Source organism: Neoarius graeffei, chromosome 19 (assembly GCF_027579695.1).
Source record: "Neoarius graeffei isolate fNeoGra1 chromosome 19, fNeoGra1.pri, whole genome shotgun sequence".
Lineage (NCBI taxonomy): Eukaryota > Metazoa > Chordata > Actinopteri > Siluriformes > Ariidae > Neoarius > Neoarius graeffei.
The window spans coordinates 3,711,496-3,731,371 of record NC_083587.1 but is presented as its reverse complement, the minus strand read 5'-3'; the positions used below and the strand labels follow the sequence as shown (position 1 = coordinate 3,731,371).

Here is a 19,876-nt window from a genome sequence, read left to right as displayed (position 1 = left end):
GTGATGTGACTATTGGACACCCTTCTGTCTCTTAGTCTTTGACTGTTCAAGAAAGAGACAGGTTGGTGAGATGTCTCTATCACCACTTTCTGAGCACCAATGTAACTGCGGAAATGTTCGACGGCCCAAACGGTGGTTAAGAGGGCTTTCTTGCAGTTTGAGAATTTTAGCTCCACACTACTAAGTGAACGGCTAGCGTATGCAACGACTCGCCTGTCCTTATCATACTGCTGTGATAAGGCAGCACTTAGGCAGTGAGTGGAGAAGCTGGCTTCAAGGTAAAATGCTTTGTCCTTGTTTGGATAAGCAAGGCAGGGGGCGGAGCACAACTTCTGCTTCATTTCTCTGAAAGCCTGTTCTTGAGGACCGTCACACTGGAACTCCTTATCCCTTCGGAGAAGCTCGGTAAGTGGTCTCGCAATTTCTGCGTAGTCCTCAATGAACTGCCTGGAGTAATTGCAGATGCCTAGGAAGCGCCTAAGTTCTGACACATTAGTGGGGGCTTGAATGTTTTGGACGGCTCGGATCCTCCCAGACTGGGGTTCGATGCCATCAGGCCCCACGAGCAGGCCAACGTATTCGACTTTTGTGCGACACCACTCGCCCTTAGTAATGGAGAGCTTGGCTCCAGCGTTAGCAAGCTGAGTAAGGACGTGTCAAATCTCAATTAAATGAGCTTCGAACGTTTGTGATCAGATCAGAATGTCGTCAACATAAATCAAGTTTCCACGAGCAGCAGCATCGCTCATGGCCTTGTGTAGGAATATGTTAAATTCCGCTGGTGAGTTGGAGTACACAAAAGGGCATCGGTTCCAGGTGAACTGTCGATTTGTGAAAGAGAACGCCAGTTTATACTGGTCTTTAGGATCGACTTTCATCGTCCAGAATCCACTAGCCACGTCGGCAGTGGAGAAAAACTTAGCACCTCTCACCTTGGCGAGTTCCTGGTCGAGATGGATCATTGGCCATCTTGACAAAGGGACTTGCTTATTCAACTGTCTGTAGTCAATGGTGAGGCGCCATTTGCCGTTAGGTTTCAGCACGGGCCACAAGGGAGAATTGTATGTGGAATTACATTCTCGAATGATCTGCTTCTCTAGCAACGTGTTTATGACCTCTTGGATAGAGTCATAAGCTGCTAGAGGGATTTTGTACTGGCGCACATCCGGATCCGTGGGGATCCGTACGGTGTGGAGGTCGGTGACTCCGCAGTCATTAGAGTCCCGTGACCAAGTGTCTTTGAAGTCATAAAACAACTGGCGGAGTTGTTGTTTCTGAGAATCCGAGGTTAGGCTATCAGCCTTAGTAAGCTGTCGTTGGACCTCCAGGTCGAACCCTGGATACGGTTCACCTGTTGAGGAATCTACAGCGTCGGATGCAGGAGTGTTTTCCTTCGGCTGAGAGGAGAGTGCATATACCATCATGCTCTCTTCGATGTCACCTTTATCCATGAAAACTGTCATCACACAGCATATCGTGTAGCTCGATGCGAATCATGTTATGGGGGACAGTAAAGAAGGTAGTCCTACCCTCTTCTGGTCTGACCAAAGAAAGAGGCAGTTCGCCTCTGACTGGAATCATTAGTTCAAAGTCATGGAATGATCTGTCTATCAACAGACCTAGGGGACAGCGCGCAGGCACGGTGACAGGAGAGTTGGTCAAGTTTTGCACCAGGATGTAAGAGGAACGATGGTTCAGTTCAAGCAGAGGAGTACTGCAAAAACTGTTAAGTTGCGTTCCAAGAATGGGGGCAGAGGATGGAAGAAAGCCTCTGAAGATGGGAGCTCTTGACCTTTCAGAATGACTAACTTAAGGGGAAAACCGGCCATTCTAGCAGGAATGACAATGGCAAACTCACTAGCTACCTGGCATGCCTGAGGGATGGTTTGTCCAGAGAGCATGCGCTCGAGGTCAGCAAGGAGTGGATGTTTGTTGATGTTGGCTTGAGTCCAGATTACCTGGTTCACCATGTCTATCTGGGCTCCTAGCCTAACCAGAATGTCTGCTCCAATGAAGAGTGGATTGGAGAGTTGAGGGACCACGCTCAAGAAATGAAGGAACTCTCTTGTTCCGATTGTCATGGTTACAGCACAGACGCCAACAGCCTTAACAGAGGTTTGGGGTTGTTCGGCGGAGAGAAGCCGATGGCGTTTCCGCCTGAACATGGGACGAGAATGGCTTTGACACAGCGCGTCAAACAAAGTCTGGCTGATGGCCGATTTCTCAGACCAAAGCGTCATAGCTGCATTAACGACTGTGGTTCCATTGACTCGCACTTCACCCGATAGAATAGGGCAGTACATAGCTGAGTTTGAGTTGCTCAAGGAGCAAAGGAAGGAAGTGTGGTTTTCCAGAGTTGTGGCCACTAGGGGGAGTCACGATGTCTGGTGTTCCGACATCAGACTGTGTGTACAAAGACATGAACTGAAGTTCGTCGGGAATTTGGTCTCCCGTGGTGCCTGGTTGATCGGTGTCTGCACGGATCTCGTCGCAGCGGGCTCGTGCCTGTTTTGAGGGACTCACCGATGGGTGGGTCGTGATTTGGGCCCACAATTGACTGCGACGACAATCAATGAGTGGCGCCAACCTATCAAGTAGGTCTTGTCCAATCAGTAGTTTTTCCATACCCACAGAGCTGACGTAGGTGGGATGTATGATTGACACACCTTGGAATGTGAGTCTCACCCATGCCATTCGTGTTACTGGGGCTTTGTTCTGTGTGAAGCTGATTAAGTTTATATTGCAGGGCTTTGTTGGAATTGGGTCACCTTGTGAGAGCCGTGTCTGAGAGATGGTGGCAAAGATTTTAGCACACATGAGCATGATCTCCAATCCAGTATCCAGGAGGGTGTGGAGGGTGGTTATACCCTCGACCACCACGGTGGTGTAAATGCGCTTAGTATTGCCCTTTTTAACCAGATCGCCTAAGAATTGCATCAGAGGTGTGTTTTGTGGGTTTGCCTTCACTACCGGGGGGGGCTCTACATCTGGACCATCGCCTGCTGTTTCACAGAAATCTTCTCCCCATTTCACAAGATATACTCGTGGTTCTCGGCCTAGTCACGCCAACGGGCAGACTTCGCCATCCTTCTTGGGCTCTTTTGTTTTGTTGGTTGAGGAATTTGACTGGTTTTGTAACAGTTTCCTAAATTCAGCCAAGCAGGCCTTCAAAGAGTCCAGTTCTGAGTGGGACTCATCAGGTTGGTTCGAGTCACTGTGTCGGCTACCTTTACCCCTTTGTTTAGGCCTACGGTCGGTGCGCTCCTGCCATTTCTGGCCGGAGCGGGGGTTACAATCTTGCCGCTTACCGCCTTGTTTCTTATGACTCTTTCCGTATGAGGAGCGGTTGCCATAGTCACTATGGCCTTGTCCTCTGTCCTTCTTGGCCTTACCTTGCTGTTTCTTCCGTTCACCCTTATGATGGTTCGGTGAAGGGTGGTTCGGACCGGGATTTCTCCGATTGGGTCCCTTTTTTGGAGCTTCCCTTCCTTCTAAGGTTAGCGGGGGCCCGTTTGCACCCTGGAGGCTAAGGACTCTGGGGTCATCGTCATTCCCATTTGTGGGTTTAACGATGGTCTCCCAGGTCATTTGGGCTAGTTGCCTAGTGTCCTTCATCGAGTAGCCATGTTGCCGACACATCAGTGTGACTTGATTCCACACGCATGGGTGGAGGTTATGTAAGAAAAGGGATTTAAAGGCCCTATCTTCTTCTAAACCTGGTGCGTTGCTACCCTGGAAGTAGGCGCTATGTAGCCGTCTATAATACTCATGAGGTGCCTCAATCCATTTCTGCCCAATTCATATTGCACACAACGTCGCAGAGGTTTCATCCGTGTATGGCGCATATTCTTCCCTCATGTAATTGTGAAGTTTTGAATAATTATCGCGAACGTTTGGTGGTAGTGTCTCTAAAAAGGCACGGACACTACTACTGGAGGTCTTCCAGACCAGTTTAAGCTTCTCTCGCGTTGTGGCTCTCGGTAGGTCCATCAGGCATCGGTCAATTTCTCGTAAATAATCATTTACGTTGGTCCTTTTATTATCGGGATCGAATCGCTCGATATCTTTGGCAAGTAGGTCAATTTGCCGTATGCAGAGGGCTTGGTGCGCGTCCTTACGCGACCCCCTTCGCTCTCCTGAGTGCTCACTGTCTGAGCTACTCTGGAATTGCTCCCATTCCGCACGAGAGTCGTAGTCTGATTCACCCGAAGGTGGATCAGGGAAGCTGTAGCGCACTGACCTAGGTGTGCTATGGGCCTGGGCTCGGGATGAGCGCAGGGCGACTCCACCCTGGCTAGACGACAACGGAGTCGTGTAGCGAGTTGATGGAGGTTGGCGGGGCGCCTGGTGCTCGACCAGGTAATCCTCGGTGTCCAGTTCAGACGCTTCTTCACGCTCTAAACTTTGACGCATGGTTGGGGGTCTCTCACGCCCCTCGCGCCCTTCTTTAGGGTTCTGCTCCTTGGCAGCCCTTCCGGCGCCTTTCTCGGCTTTCTCTAGCCTTTCGGCGCACTCATCGAGGGAGTCCTTCAAGAGGCTACGCTCCCTAGATAAATCATTGACCTCGGCTGTCAGCTCGGCGTTGCTGGTGGTCATCCTGTCAACCTCTCCGCGCAGGGATCTGATCTCTTGATCAGCATCTTGGAAGTGTAACAAGAATAGTTTACCTAGTGCATCTTGGACACTGATTGTTGTTCTCTTTGGATCTCTCATTTGTGTTATTGAGTTGATTTATGCCAGTTTGGCACTCATGCCTACTCATGCCCCTAATGGTTGCCCTATCAGAGTCAGAGCAGTGAATGAGGTCTGCGATGACCTCAAAAAGGGACACGTCTTGCTCATTGTCTTCAGTCTCTGAGACACGAGGGGATGCCATTTTATTTAGATTGGATATTGGGTAATTAATCAATGAGTTAATTATCAATCAATTAGGATTAATTAATATTAACTATGTAATTAATTAATTAACAAGGTTTAATTGTTTGGAGATGTTCTCTTATCCTAAGTTATCAATAGGTTGTTAGAATTTGTGATATGGTTATCACACTCCTGTTAACCGTTTTAACACACCTGGGGATATGCCTTATGTAAGGATCCGGCCAGGGATCCTCGCGTTAATTCCCCAGAAAAGTTCAAGATACTCAGCCGGACACGGTGAAACAGTGCTGTCGTCTGTGTTTATTACGCGAAGGTTTCTCTGAAGCACCATAGAGCGGACATAAGTGCACTACTAAGCAAACAACATACAAATAAACTGCTTAACCAGAGGGTAGCTACACAGACATGTCCGTACCGCAAGGGGAACACAGAGAGAAGGGGGAGAGGGTGAGGGGGTCACCCGTGACGTCATGAACATGGTGATCATTACATACCCCCCCACTTAAGATGAGGGCTGTCCTCAGACCGCAAAGTTAATAGTGTGTACCCATGCTACCAAGTATGTTAACACATTTTACAAAAAAACAGAGAAATAAAAGACATCATTGCTTACATGACACATTTGTGCACTCCATGAGTCCATAGCCCAATGCTTGACACATTGACAGCCCCTTTTTTTTCATTACATCAACATTCTTTGAACTCATTCTTAAGGAATGGAAAATAAGAACATAGTAAAATGTGAAAAATGTCAGCATAACAATAAAAACACCAGAGTATTGAAACACCCATAGGACAAAACAAAAACCTGACCTATTTTCAAGCTCAGCACCTGGTTAAAAACATGTAAACCTCACTCAATCCTAAATACTAGTTGTGAGTGTGTCGAGGGCGGAGAAAGTAAGAGTGTGATCCAGTGTAAGTAGGTGGTGTGTGTGCTAACACAAGTTTGTATGTGTTCAGGCCCCTGAACAGGGTGTGTGGAGGACTGGAATGCATCTCCCTGAGTGATAAGTGGAGGTGTGCAGTGAGGTGCACCAAAATGTATTGGGGCCATGAATGTGGGGTGTATGAGAGGGTATGAGTGTGTTCCCGCCAAAGACGGCTGCAGATGCGTGTGGCTAGATATGCCTGTGTGTCTCGGACGAAGGAAGTATGTGTGTGCCTGAATTGGCTGTGGATATGGGCTTTGACTATCAGTGCAAGGGAGGGAGGAGGCCATGGTGGGTGGGACTACAGGCCCTTCAGATGAAGGTAGTGGCGTTGTTTCTACGAAGTTGGCCTGAGGCTCAGTTTCCCCAAACAAGTCAAATCCATACTCCTCTTCGTCCACTGTGCCTTCTCTCCCTTGTTCCTCAGTTTCCCCCAACTGTTGTGGCACGTTATCCAAAGTCTCATCCTCTCCATCCCATGAAAAAAAAGGGAGCAGGTTGCAGACATGGTGAACTCCAGCCTCAGCCCCATCTGCTACTCTGGTGAGTTTGTAATCCAGGTCTGACATCACCTCTGCGATTCTGTAGGGGCCTTTGTAGACAGGGGCAAGCTTGGCTGAAAACCCTGCTGAAGCATCCGACCGAGGGTGGGCCTTTAGTTTCACCAGCTCACCGACCTGGAACGAGACCCCTCTGCGCCTCTTATCATAGTGCTTCTTCTGTGTCGCCTGACTGCTGGCCAAAGAATCTCTCACATGCTCATATGCCTCCTGCAATTCTGAAGTGAGCTCAGCCTTGTAGTCATCAATTGAATCAGCTATGAAGCCTGGGTTGGGGGACATCCATAAGTCAAGAGGTGTGTTCAAGTCCCTGCCATACAAGAGGTATGCCGGAGTGTCCTCTGTGCTCTGGTGTGGAGCGGTCCGTAATGCAAAAGAGATCAGAGGTAAGTGTAGGTCCCATTCCCTGTGTCTGTGTCCCACATAGGCTCGGATTGCCGTTTTGATTGTACGGTTTACCCTCTCTGTCTGGTTAGACTGTGGGTGGTACGCTGTTGTCAGTCTGTGGTCTGACCCCAGAGCCGAGATGACTGCCTCAAAGAAATCACTGACAAACTGAACGCCTCTGTCTGAGACTAGGTGCGTGGGAGCCCCATGCCTTGCAAACACCTCTGAGATGAACTGGCGAGCAGCGACTACAGCCGTAGCCTCTCTCACCGGGCAGATCTTCACCCACTTGGTGAAATAGTCAACGAAGACAAGGATGTACTCATTCCCTCTGCTGGACCTGGGGAGGGGACCCATAAAATCCACCCCAGCAAACTCCCACGGGTAAGCAGCCACCACTGGCTTCAGGTAGCCTCCAGGTTTCTGGGTCGTTGGCTTTGACAGCTGGCAGGTTACACAGGACAACACATTTCTTCACCTCCCCTCGCATACCTGGCCAATACACCCGCCTCTGTAGACGTCCCAGGGTCTTGGTTACCCCCAAATGGCCCGCCATGGGGTGGTCATGGAAGTATTTGAGCAAGGTTCCCCGCATAGTCTCTGGTGCATAAAAACGTAAGCCCTTGTCTGGATGCAGCTGACAGGAAGCCCTCTTGTCCACGTAGTAGACCAACCCATCTCGGACACAAAAATCAGAGGAGTCTATGCAGGAGCCGTTCTCCAGGTCAACATAAAGTGCTGCAATGACCTGGTCAGCCTGTTGAAGCTGCTGCAGCCGTTTCTTGTCCTCTAGCAGCACAGGTGGCTGACGCCTGGGATTGAGAGAGGCAACTGTGGCATGGGGGGGTAAAAGATCCACCGGCTCAGTGGCATCACTTTTTGGGTTTCGTGACAGGGCATCTGGCACCAGGTTGGCGGAACCAGGTCTGTGTATGACTTCAAAGTCAAAATCTTGCAGCCTTAAGCACCAACGCGCTAGCCGGCCAGAGGGGGCGGGTCTTGTCATCAACCACCGTAGGCTATTGTGGTCCGTCACTACTGTGACGCTGGAGCCTTCAATGTAAGGCCGAAAATGTTCCAAGGCCCATATCGCCCCCAAACATTCCTTCTCTGAAGTGGAGTATGGCCGCTCCACTTTGTGGAGGGTCCGGCTTGCAAAGGCAATCGCCCTCTCATGACCATCTTCACCTGACTGGGTAAGTGCCGCCCCAAGCCCCACATCACAAGCATCCATATGGACCGTAAAAGCCTTGTTGAAGTCGGGTAATGCAAGGACTGGTGCACTGACAAGCTTTTGCTTTAAGTGATCAAAGGACTCCTGGCACTCAGTGGACCACACAAAGGGGGTATCCTCTGTCATGAGGGCCATCATTGGTTCTGCAATACGGACATACCCAGAGATGAACCTACGGTAGTAGCTTGTCATTCCAAGGAACTGGCGCACATTCTTGACCGTCTTGGGTGTGGGAAACTCATTGATTGCTGACACCTTACCCTCATCAGTCCCAATTCCTTCTGGTGTCACTAGGTAACCCAGGTACAGCAACTTCGGGGTGCAGAAGTGGCATTTAGCCAGCTTCAAGGAGAGCCCAGCATCTGTCAGCCGTGTTAGCACCTTGCTGAGGTCAGACAAGTGCTGGTCAAAGGTTGGGGACGCCACCACGCTGTCGTCGAGATACACCATGCAACAGTTATGGGTGAGGCCTGCCAGGACAGTGTTCATTAATCTCTGAAAGGTTGCCGGGGCGTTTGACAATCCGAAGGGCATTACTCTAAACTGATAGAGCCCTTTGTGGGATACAAAGGCAGTCTTGGGTTTTGAGTCTGGTGAAACTGCGACTTGCCAGTAGCCCTGTGCAAGATCCAGTGTAGAGATGTATGTACCACGGGCCAAAAAATCCAAAGAATCATCCACCCTTGGGTGTGGGTATGAGTCCTTGACCGTGGTTTTGTTAACTTTTCTAAAATCAATGCAAAATCTTGGATCTGCCCCTGGTTTTTCAACTATCATGATAGGGGATGCCCAGGGCCCCGACGCCGGCTCAATAATCCCACCCTCCAGCATTTTCTCAATCTCATCTTCGATGATCTTTCTTTTTGCAGGTGAGGCACGGTAAGGGGGGAGGCACACTGGTTTTGCAGTTCCTGTGTCAATCGTGTGTTCCACCAAAGACGTACGTCCAAGCTTTCCCTCAAACAGATGTGAGAAGTCGTTTAACAGATCGGCTAACTTTTCTTTTTCAGAGGTAGGTAAGGCTGCTTGCTCTACCACAGGGCCAAGGCTAGGGTTGTCACTCTTAAATGTGAGGCAAGCTACATGTCCTTCCAGCTCCTCGAACTCTTCCAGCAGCACATCTGGAGCTGAAGCAGCATTGTCCCCCACTCTGACACTTCCTGTTGCCGGGTGAATATGAACATCTGCCTGGATCATGAAATCAGTCCCCAAAAGAATGGGACATGACAGGTCTGGGATCACCGCAAACTGATGAGTGAAAGAGTGCCCTAGCAAAAGAACAGGTAGCCACACCACACCAGAAGGATTACATTGCTTTGAGTCGGCTAACTCGAGGGGAGAGAAGGTCCATGGGAGAACATTATCCTCTGTTATGCCACATTTCTCAAGAGTGGAGGGGTGAACTGCTGAAATGGATGCCCCAGTATCAAGGGTGGCTTTTAGGGACACCTGGTTGACGACCACCATGGATGTCACGGGAGTGCTCTTTGACCTCCTAGGGCCTGCTTGTACCATGCTGACAGTGTGAGGGCCCTCTGTTGGTCGTGCCCTTGACCTCGGCTCCGTTTCCTCCTTACTGTCCCCAGCTCTCTGAAACTTTTTTGGCCGTGCCCCTGTGTTACCTCGGGGGTGCGAAGAAGTACCTGGGTTGTTGGGTGTCCCCTGAGGCAGGTCGGATGTCAGTTCATGAGAACCACTACTTCCAGCTTGCTTAGTCCTTTTACAGTTATCACAATTGTGAGTAATGACCCCAGGTGTCAGACATTTAAAGCAGTGCAAGTCCCGACGCAGAGGGGTAGCAGTGGCTCTGTTAAAGGAAAAGGGCCCCAGGGCAACCTGTAGCTTGTGCGCAGTGAGAAGTAGCTCGGTCAATGTTGCAGGTGCAGCAGCATGAAGGGCTAGTCGAAACTGATCAGACACATGTCGGCTGATTATTTCAATCTGTTCTTGTTCAGAGGGGGGCTGTTTCAGTCGTTTGAACTCGGTCACTAGGTGAGCAACAAAGGTGGGGAGTGATTCACTGGGAGCCTGAACCCTGTCTAGAATTGACCTCCAGATTTTTTCTTCATTGTCAATAGGCAAAAAGGCCTGACGAAAAAGACCTGAAAAATGACTCCATGACACTAAGTGGGGCTGCATGGCACAATACCACTTCCGGGGCTCATTTTCAAAAAGCCATCAGACAGGCGAAGTGACGACTTGTACAAGGAGACTGACTGTAGCCATTCTTCTGGGTCAGTTGACTTGCCCCCATCAAACTTTGTTGGGACAAGACCAGGGAGATGAGACAGATTGGCCATAGGAGTAGTAGGGGCCAGTGTGGGGTCTGTGTGATGTGTGTGCTGTGTGTGTTGTGTATGAGCAGATGAATGGCTGGCGTGCATGTCATGACGAGGAAGTGCATGTACAGCAGGAGTAGTAAAGGCCAGTGTGGGGTCTGTGTGATGTGTGTGCTGTGTGTGTTGTGTATGAGCAGATGAATGGCTGGCGTGCATGTCATGACGAGGAAGTGTATGTACAGCAGGGAGTGGAGGCAAAGATAGGACGGGCCTCAGTAAACTGTTTGTGTGAGTGTTGCGAGTGTTGAGTCGCCTGACCCTCTAACTGCTGCAGGAGACTGTGTTGCAAATCTATAGACATACTAAATGCGCGTGTTAATGTGTCTACCTGTTGCTGCAATCGCTCCACCTGTGCAGACAGGCGTTGCACCCTAAAGGACTCACCCATATCAGAGATGTCCGACCCAACCCCATTGTCATCATCCCCACATAAAAAGGTCTCTTTACGCCTAGCCATCATCCCAGAAGAAAAAAAACATGAAAAATAGCATCTCACAAAACATTCAAACTCCCACATATGCATGTTAATGAATATTCACATAAAAAACATCTTAATACACCATTGTTGTTAAGTATGAAGAGAAGGACAATAGTTAAATTTTGTACACAAGCACTGAATAGAGCTACCAGCAATGGCAGTACAAAACACCGTTCTGTAGATGGGCTTTTTTTTTTTTCTTCAGTCCGCCCACAACAGTATGTCCCTGAAACGGAAAACGATATGAAATTGGTGGATAGGTACTTAGCTCTCGACTCGGTTTGTGTTGTCCTGCTGCCGCGCCACCACTTCTGTCCTATTGTAGTGGCAAGAGTTGGCAAAGATGCCCCGACCAATCCGGAGCATGCATTCACTTTGACGTGCTCCGAGCTGTGCTCGGCAGAGTGTCTGGTGCACCGTCTCTGTCCCTGCACAAGCAATGTCTTTGCATGCACGAAATTAGTCTTAAGTCACACGCAACAGGTCACCAATGTCCCAAAACACATCCCGAAAGTCACTTAGTCCAACGGCAACAACAACAAAATGAATAATCCGTCGCGTTAGTGTCTCTTATCCATGCGTGGGAAACACAGGACTGTAGCATGCATGCCAGTGTTTATGTAGCCGCCTAGGCTATTAGCTTCTCACTGACTAGCAAGCTTCCGTCCTGTACGGTGTCCATCGTTAAGTTCGTCAAGAAACAATTACGGAAAAATCCAAAAACAGAATAAACAATCCAACTTATCTGGCCGACGATCATCAAACTTCCAAATCCAAGGGTATTAATCCAATCACAGTTCGGGCGCCATTTGTAAGGATCCGGCCAGGGATCCTTGCGTTAATTCCCCAGAAAAGTTCAAGATACTCAGCCGGACACGGTGAAACAGTGCTGTCGTCTGTGTTTATTACGCGAAGGTTTCTCTGAAGCACCATAGAGTGGACATAAGTGTACTACTAAGCAAACAACATACAAATAAACTGCTTAACCAGAGGGTAGCTACACAGACACGTCCGTACCGCAAGGGGAACACAGAGAGAAGGGGGAGAGGGTGAGGGGGTCACCCGTGATGTCATGAACATAGTGATCATTACACTTAGCAGTACTGAATCTGCTGTAACAATACTCAAGAAGTCGACAAACCAATCGCCTCACACGGGGCACCAATTATGTAGGTGTAATTAATGATTTTATGTGTTTAAGATTGGATAAGTGATCAATCTTTAATAATGGCATGAAATCAGTCTTATTAAAATTTGAAGGTTAATAATTAAAATGAATCAATCCTATTGAATCGTTTAATTTAACTCATTTGAATTGAATCATACCATAGAATCAGTCTCATTTGAATCGTTTGAAGTGAATCATTCAATGAATCGAATCAGGGAATCATTTAGTGGATCATTTAGTAAATCGTTCAGTGAATCATCTAGTAAATCATACCATTGATCCTGGGTAAATTACCAGACAGCTAAAATGGTATCTTCCAAATTATTATTGATCACTTACCATATTACAAATTATCTACACCTTTTCTTGAATTCTTTGCGATTGGGCCACCTCAAAAGTATTAGAACAGCAGATAGACACCACACAATTTCAATAATAATGGAGTTTATTATAAAAAGATAATAAAAGGGAATTAATAAAAAGGAAAAATGAAAACTTAATAATTGAATGGCAGCAGAATGAAACCTTTATAACAGAGTATGTCTGTGTGTGTGTAAGAGAGGGAGAGAGAGAGAGAGAGAGAGACCTTGGGTCTTTCTTGAAGTTGGAATGTGTCTGTGCAAGGACGAGCCAGGGTGTGGAATGTTTATCTGCAATCTTGGTATGTGTGCGCGTGTGGGGGGAAGGCCCTATGGCCTAGCTAAAGTGTGTTTGTTATCTGCAATCTTGGAGGAGGTGAATCCTCATGATTTAGTGAGCACGTGTTTTCTAAGTAACAAAGGAATTCCACACTCATAACATTATCAAACTCCCTGAAATCTTAATAAGGTCAAAATGTATAATAAGAATGAAATTGAGGGTTTTAGTAAGGAATGAGAGAGAGAGACATGCACAAACTTATGGATTAACCAATTTTAAATCAACAAACAAATGATAGAGAACCAAAATTCAGTGTATACACTTCATTTAACTTCATATAACTTCACATTAAGTGAATAACTAATTCCTAAGACTTAAACTTCTGCCCAATGCCTTTCTTACTGCAAAAAGTCTCGCCTTTTGTAGGAAGCACAGTCTTACTGGAGAAGTGGATCTCGGAGAGGAAGTTTGCGCTTCGGTGAGGAAGAGAGAGGTTGCTTTGAAGATCTTCGTGGATGATGACGAAAGTCTTTTCAGCAGTGCCGCGCACATGGATTTAAGAAGAGAAAAGGGGGGCCAGCCACTTTTCTAAGCAAAAATAAAACTGCTTTCAACTGGCAGTTGCGTACACTTTTTTACAAGAAAATAATACTTGCAAACCAGTTTAATAACTCGCTTGAGTTGATCACATGTTTCTGAAATCTAACTTGATCAGGGTTAGATAGAGAAGAAAACGCGTGGTTTAGACGTCTGATGGTGAGTACTCTTCTTCTGGTCAGTCTCGCCTGGAGTCCGACGCGAAAGAGCACGAGATGGCGGATTTCCAAGTCCTTTGTTGAATTCCTGAGGAATGTGATGTACGTGATCCCGCCCAGGCGTGACGTAGTCAACGCAGAAGTTGGCTGGGAGTTGTAGTTCTTAGACACAAGATGGCGCATGATACCTACAACATTGAACTCATGCAGCAGTACTACACTGATAGTGTTATAGTTAAATTATTACTTGTATGGTGGTAATTAAGGACAATTAAATACATTGTTCTCCATGGGCCCTTTTAAAGTGGTGCACCACTACGTTATAATTCTGGCCCGCCACCCTTCCTGTGGTCAAAAAAAAAAGTAACTTCATTATACACCAAATAAATCATATTCACTTTATTATAATTTTGTAACTATTTAACACACAGAAGACCATTAAACAAATGCATGCGGGGCTACCTGAAGTGGCCACGCGGTTGCAATAGAAAAACATCCAGCCGACTGCATACAGATATACGAGGGCATTCTACAGTTAAAACGATCGAAATTCGCACAAGTGTTTGGAAGCAGACAACTTGCAGTAGCTGGAAGAGGTAAATTTGCTCTTTATTGAATCAATAATTTCAGACTAACGTGACCAAATATTGTTGAATTTCATAGACAGGAACAGTTTATGAAAAACAATAACGTTATTAAATTTCAGTGACAAAAATATCCAGTCAAATTTCTCATGAAATTGTGTATGCAAATTTCATTACTTCCGGTTAATTGAAAAAGCAAAACACAGTTTTGAGCGAAGGCATGTCCATGAAATTTTTTTATGGAGATTATCGCTGTCGTATGTATTTGCATGGCAGTTCATTTATTTTTCACACAGAAAAACTAATTTTAGAAAATAAAATTTACATGTAAACATATGCCATGTCATACTCGTTTCGCTTAATACATTACGGATTCTGCATTTTGTAATTACCGCAGCTTTTGGATTGCAGCATGTGTAGGAGGTTCACTGTTCATTGCAAAAATGAAATGTTTATTACATTAAAATAATGCAATTTTAGAACATGATTTGGCATAGGATCAATAAATAATCAACTGCTCCAGAAATAATCAAGAATGTATGTTTATATTTGAAACTGATAGCATATTTGCAGCTTTTCAGCGATATTGTGATGCATGAAAATTTGCTCCTTATTTTTAGCATTAAGATGCTAGAGGTTAGACAGTGCACATCAAAAAAAAAAAAATCTGTCAACCTCTAGCTGGCTGGAGTATTGTTGTCTAAACTTAAAAAAATGGTGGATTTCAATCAAGTGATATCTGAAAATGGATTTGCGCCAATGGCTGGTGAAAAAGGGGGAGAAAAGGGTTAATGAAGAGGCTGCATCAAATCCACCTAAACAAAAGGCAGTCAGTACTTGTGATGGAAGCCCATCAGGAGACAGGCGCATCAGTCTCAACTGAAATGTCACTGTTATGAGTCTCACATTGACAATAAAGATGATATGTACAGTAAGAATGTTTTTTTTTTTTTGTAAAATTTTAACAATGATTTAGCATTTCCTATACATTTATTGGCCAGCTTCACGGTCAAAAAAGCCCAAAGTCCATCAGCTCCAGGGGGGCTTTGCCTCCCTGGCCCCACACCGGGGCTCCGCCACCACCTTTTATTTTTGAAAAGTGGAGAACCCTGAAATAAGTACATAAGATCAAAATAAAACATTACTATAAGATTGTTTTAATATATGTGGTCATATATGAACAATAAGGATAAAAGTACAGGTTATTTTCAGCAAACACATAATAATAAGCATATTTAATTTGACAACTTTTAAATCATGGAATGTCTCTGACTTGGTGTACTTGTGGGTCTGAAATGTAACTGAATAAGTCAACATTTTTCCACACTGTGAGCAGTGATCTGGCTTGTCTCCTGTGTGAATGCACTGGTATATTTGGAGATGGCTCTGCATAGTAAAACTCTTCCCACAGTGTGAGCAGTAATATGGCTTCTCTCCTTTGTGAACACGCCGGTGTATTTGGAGACTGCTCTGATGAGAAGAACTTTTTCCACACTGTGAGCAGTGATGCGTGTTGGAGCCAGTATTTACTCTTTGTGTTAGTGTGTGTGTGCACCTTCTACTGGCCTGGAGTGTATTGTGTCCAGGGGAACGATAAATACCTAGCTAGGAAAGGACCAGGTGTGGCTGATTGGAGGCAGCAGCTTCTTATGTCTGTCTCCTGCTGTGCTCCAGTTTATCATCTTGTAGGAGTGTAATGGTACATGTATTTGTACCGCACTGTTTCGGTACAGGACTTTTGGTATGGTGCAGATGTGTACCGAATGGAATTTTTAATAGTAATTAACATAATTTAACTGTAATACATATGCAGGGGTGATAGCGTTCCGGCGCCGCGCCGGATTTCCGGCGTACCGTGGCTGGGGAAAAAAAAAAATCTAGTTCGCCCATTGTCCTGTGTCATTCTGAGATGCGCAGATAGACAGTAAAGGGAATTCGCATGATATGGAACTAGTGGGAAAAAAGTGCCGTCACGGCACGAATTAGACCCTTCGTGCCGTGACGGCACTTTTTTCCCACTAGTTCCATATCATGCGAATTCCCTTTACTGTCTATCTGCGCATCTCAGAATGACACAGGACAATGGGCGAACTAGATTTTTTTTTTCCCCAGCCACGGTACGCCGGAAATCCGGCGCGGCGCCGGAACGCTATCACCCCTGCATATGTTGTTAGCATGAAGAACTTCAAACGTATTGAATTTATGTCCAGGTTTTTGTGTTACACCTAGATAATCATTATAAATAACCCCGACGCCTCCTCCTCTACCAGTTAGACAAGGCTGGTGTGTATATAACTGTAACCAGGATGACTAGTTGCATTTAATGCTGTATACTCATTTGTTTTCATCCATATTTCTGTTAAACAGTACATTAAACTCCTGATCAGTGATACGTTCATTAACAATTAATGCTTTAGATATAAGAGATCTAATATTTAATCGTTCTATGTTTAGATCAAAGGTGCTGGCAGTGGCTGTACAGTCAGTATGATCTAATTTTATATTAATTAGATTACTAGAACAAACTGACTATTTCTCCTTTTTTGTATTGCTTGGGGAACAGACACATTCTCAACATAGTGGAACCTGAGTGATGGCTCTGTGTAGCTAGCAGACAGTCCGTTTAGTCTGTTTGTCTGCTCCCTGTCCTTGGCTCTGGATTGTCACAGATTAACTAGGCCTGTTCTGAGACTATGAGCTATGCTGTGAGAAATGAGAGCAGCACCTTCCCGAGTGGGATGGATACCGTCCTGCCCTAACAAATTTGTTGTTTGAGCTTTAGGTGTGTGAAGACATGAACACAGAGACATCCAAAGATGGAGGGACATCAGAAGTCCGTGTGAAGAAAGAGGAGACGCTGGAGCTGAATATCTCCAACCATGGAGACGACCTTGACAACCCACCTGAATGTCTTTCCATTAACATGGAAGATCATGACAATAAAGACCACCTCTGTAAGACATCAGCCCTCTCTGGTGCTCAGTAACACGCACTGTTTATTCTACCCTACACACTAACTAGTGCACTTAAAGTCCAATACAGTACATTTGGGATGTAGCCTCAGTCTCTGATTATTTAATCAACAAACTATGACAAAATTAAATTGAATTTGATATTTTTATTGATGGTGTGAACTTTGTCTATAGAGAGTGTAATATGGTAGGAAGGAGTGAGAGAAACTAAGTAATTTTATATTAGGGCTGTCAAACGATTAATTTTTAATTGCGATTAAGCTCATAAAATTTATGTAGTTAATCGCGATTAATCGCAAAAAAATCTTTAAACATCTGTTTAAATTGTACTCAAATACATTTCTACATCAGAGCAAACATTTGAATATATGCTCTGATGCTCCATGTCAATTATAAGGCTCATCTTCTCTATGACAGACAATATATAGGCCTAATTCACAAATATTTGGCATTCGGGTTTTGATATTAGATCTAGGCATGCAGCATATTCTTTCCAATGTAGCCTATCAGACATCTGTTGGGCATACACTATGTGCAAAATACGATTTGGAGAAATAACAGACTATATATTTTTTTTCTCAACTGTAATAGCTGCAAGGTACATTTCGAAGAGCAAAGAGGAAGTAGTTTGACTCCTGCAAGTTCATTCAAGTGAAGCAGTAGGCTATTTGGAAATCGCTAGGCTACCTACAATCTACAGGTGGAGATAAGGGAATGTGCGCATTCCCGATCGTAGCCCATCAGATATCAACACATTTCACCCGGTAAAGTGAAAGTAAACGGAACTCGCACCGCATCGCATATGCAGACTACAATTTAACTGACCATGTTGCTGGTTTATTTGACAAGTTGTAGAGCTACGTTTTACCACAAAGTTAATGTTATAACTAGCTTTATTTTGCATGCTAGTCACCCGTGAAACTCTGCATTGTTCCTTATCAAGATGAGCCCAATTCACTGTTGTTTAAATACTCTGCGATAACGCCGTCATTTTTTTTAATCACGATCAAATGAAATTGCATTAACGCACTAATAACGTGTTAGCTTCAACAGCCCTAATATATATAATATTTATTTTAATTTCCTTAAAATACATTTGTCATTATGAAGAGATGATGATAACCTGAACCAAAAAAGTGTGGAATATCACACCATGGGTCATGCTGTTATATAAAAATCTATGGCGGGTGATTTTTATTTTCATATAACAGAACAGCCCAAAGTCGGCACGGTGGTGTAGTGGTTAGCGCTGTTGCCTCACAGCAAGAAGGTCCTGGGTTCGAGCCCCGGGGCCGGCGAGGGCCTTTCTGTGTGGAGTTTGCATGTTCTCCCCGTGTCCGCGTGGGTTTCCTCCGGGTGCTCCGGTTTCCCCCACAGTCCAAAGACATGCAGGTTAGGTTAACTGGTGACTCTAAATTGACCGTAGGTGTGAATGTGAGTGTGAATGGTTGTCTGTGTCTATGTGTCAGCCCTGTGATGACCTGGCGAATTGTCCAGGGTGTACCCCGCCTTTCGCCCGTAGTCAGTTGGGATAGGCTCCAGCTTGCCTGCGACCCTGTAGAAGGATAAAGCGGCTAGAGATAATGAGATGAGAACAGCCCAAAGTGTATTATTCCCCTCATACCACAGTGATTTGCCAACAATTAAAATTTTTAATTTATTAATGAATGACACGTTGCATGTTTTATTTGTTTCTGTTTACATTTAATATTACAGAATGTCTGTCATTCTCTCCAGCCACTCCTGTGTTTTTGTTCTGAGACAAAAAAAAAAAATGCAAGTTCTTGTGTGACTGAGGAAACCAGAAAGCACAAACTCCTCTGTCCTGAAGACTCCCCTATCATGGGAAACTTACTGACTGATATCTGGGTCTCCTTCAGTAAATGTTAAATAAACCCGTCCTAATGTCTTCACCACATTAGAAGATTATAGTTTTTTTTCCCACCCATTTTCTCCCCAATGTTGTCACCTGCTAGTACCCACCCACCAGCCAGGTCTCTCTAACCATGTGAGTGAAGGCTAACACATGCTTCCTCCCAGACATGTGAAGCCATCAACTTCCTCTTTTACAAATGCAGCTCATGCTCCATCAAGGGGTAGCAAAACACACCCAGAGGAAAGTGCTACGTGCTCTCTTCTCCACATGCATGAGCTCGCAGAAGACCCCAATTGGCTGTGATTAATACAGGAAAGAGAGAACACCCCTTTAGTATTCCTCTGGAATGGGATGTTCAATAAGGACATAGGGATGTGATGGACAGGTGTCCAAATATCTGTATACGGATTTAGGGGCATCACAGGTTCTGGATTCAATTCTGAGCTCGGGTTGCTGTCTGTGTGAAGTTTTGCAAGTTTTCCCCCTGTCTGCATGGGTTTCCTCTGGGTCCACTGGTTTCTTCTTAAACAAATTGGTTATGCTTAAATTGCCACTAGATATTTTTTTTTTTTGTGATTAAATATGAATCCAAATGTATGGCATTGGAAAAAATGCCTAGATCTAGAAATGGCAGAATTGTCAGCAAGCTCAAATAAAGATGTGCATGAGACATTTTACTTATTTTTTTTAATTCTGTGCATAGTTATTTTTGTTTGTACCTGCATGTAATTTCCTGACAAATTTGGGAAATTCTGTTTCCCAGAAGATAAGGAAACAAGTAGCCAAATTTAAAACAACCATGACCCTGACCAGGCAGGTCCTAAGGATGCCGTAAATATATCACACAGTGCCACACTCATGTTAATGAACATTGTTTTATTTTGCCCTGCAAGACTGATATCTGACCACTTGTTTACTCCCACAAGGAAGTAAAAAATTTATACTCCTGTACCTCATGTCCTGTGAGATCTCAATCCTGATGGACACCTCTAGTCTCAACCAGATGCTCAATGAACCTTACTGGCAAGCTTTCTTCAGATAATCTTTGTACCATACTAATGTACTGTATATGGT

General features: G+C 45.3%; 1 protein-coding gene and 2 pseudogenes across 2 annotated transcripts in view; 2 read left to right on the top strand and 1 right to left on the bottom strand.

Moving 5' to 3' along the window:
* Positions 1-19,876, bottom strand: part of LOC132867726 (histone H2AX-like) — a 1,044,434-nt pseudogene that overhangs the window by 870,744 nt on the left and 153,814 nt on the right.
* Positions 1-19,876, top strand: part of LOC132867717 (uncharacterized) — a 1,045,807-nt pseudogene that overhangs the window by 875,266 nt on the left and 150,665 nt on the right.
* LOC132867683 (zinc finger protein 271-like) overlaps positions 1-19,876 on the top strand; it is a 155,828-nt gene that overhangs the window by 58,745 nt on the left and 77,207 nt on the right. Inside the window, exons 1-2 of one of the 2 annotated variants that reach the window (XM_060900689.1) lie at positions 16,822-16,908; positions 19,729-19,825. In XM_060900689.1, coding sequence (XP_060756672.1) covers positions 19,813-19,825 — 13 coding nt within the window. In that variant the 5' untranslated portion in view covers positions 16,822-16,908; positions 19,729-19,812. Of the gene's footprint in view, positions 1-16,736; positions 16,909-19,728; positions 19,826-19,876 lie in introns of those variants that run through there. The other variant, XM_060900688.1, reaches the window with a different exon arrangement.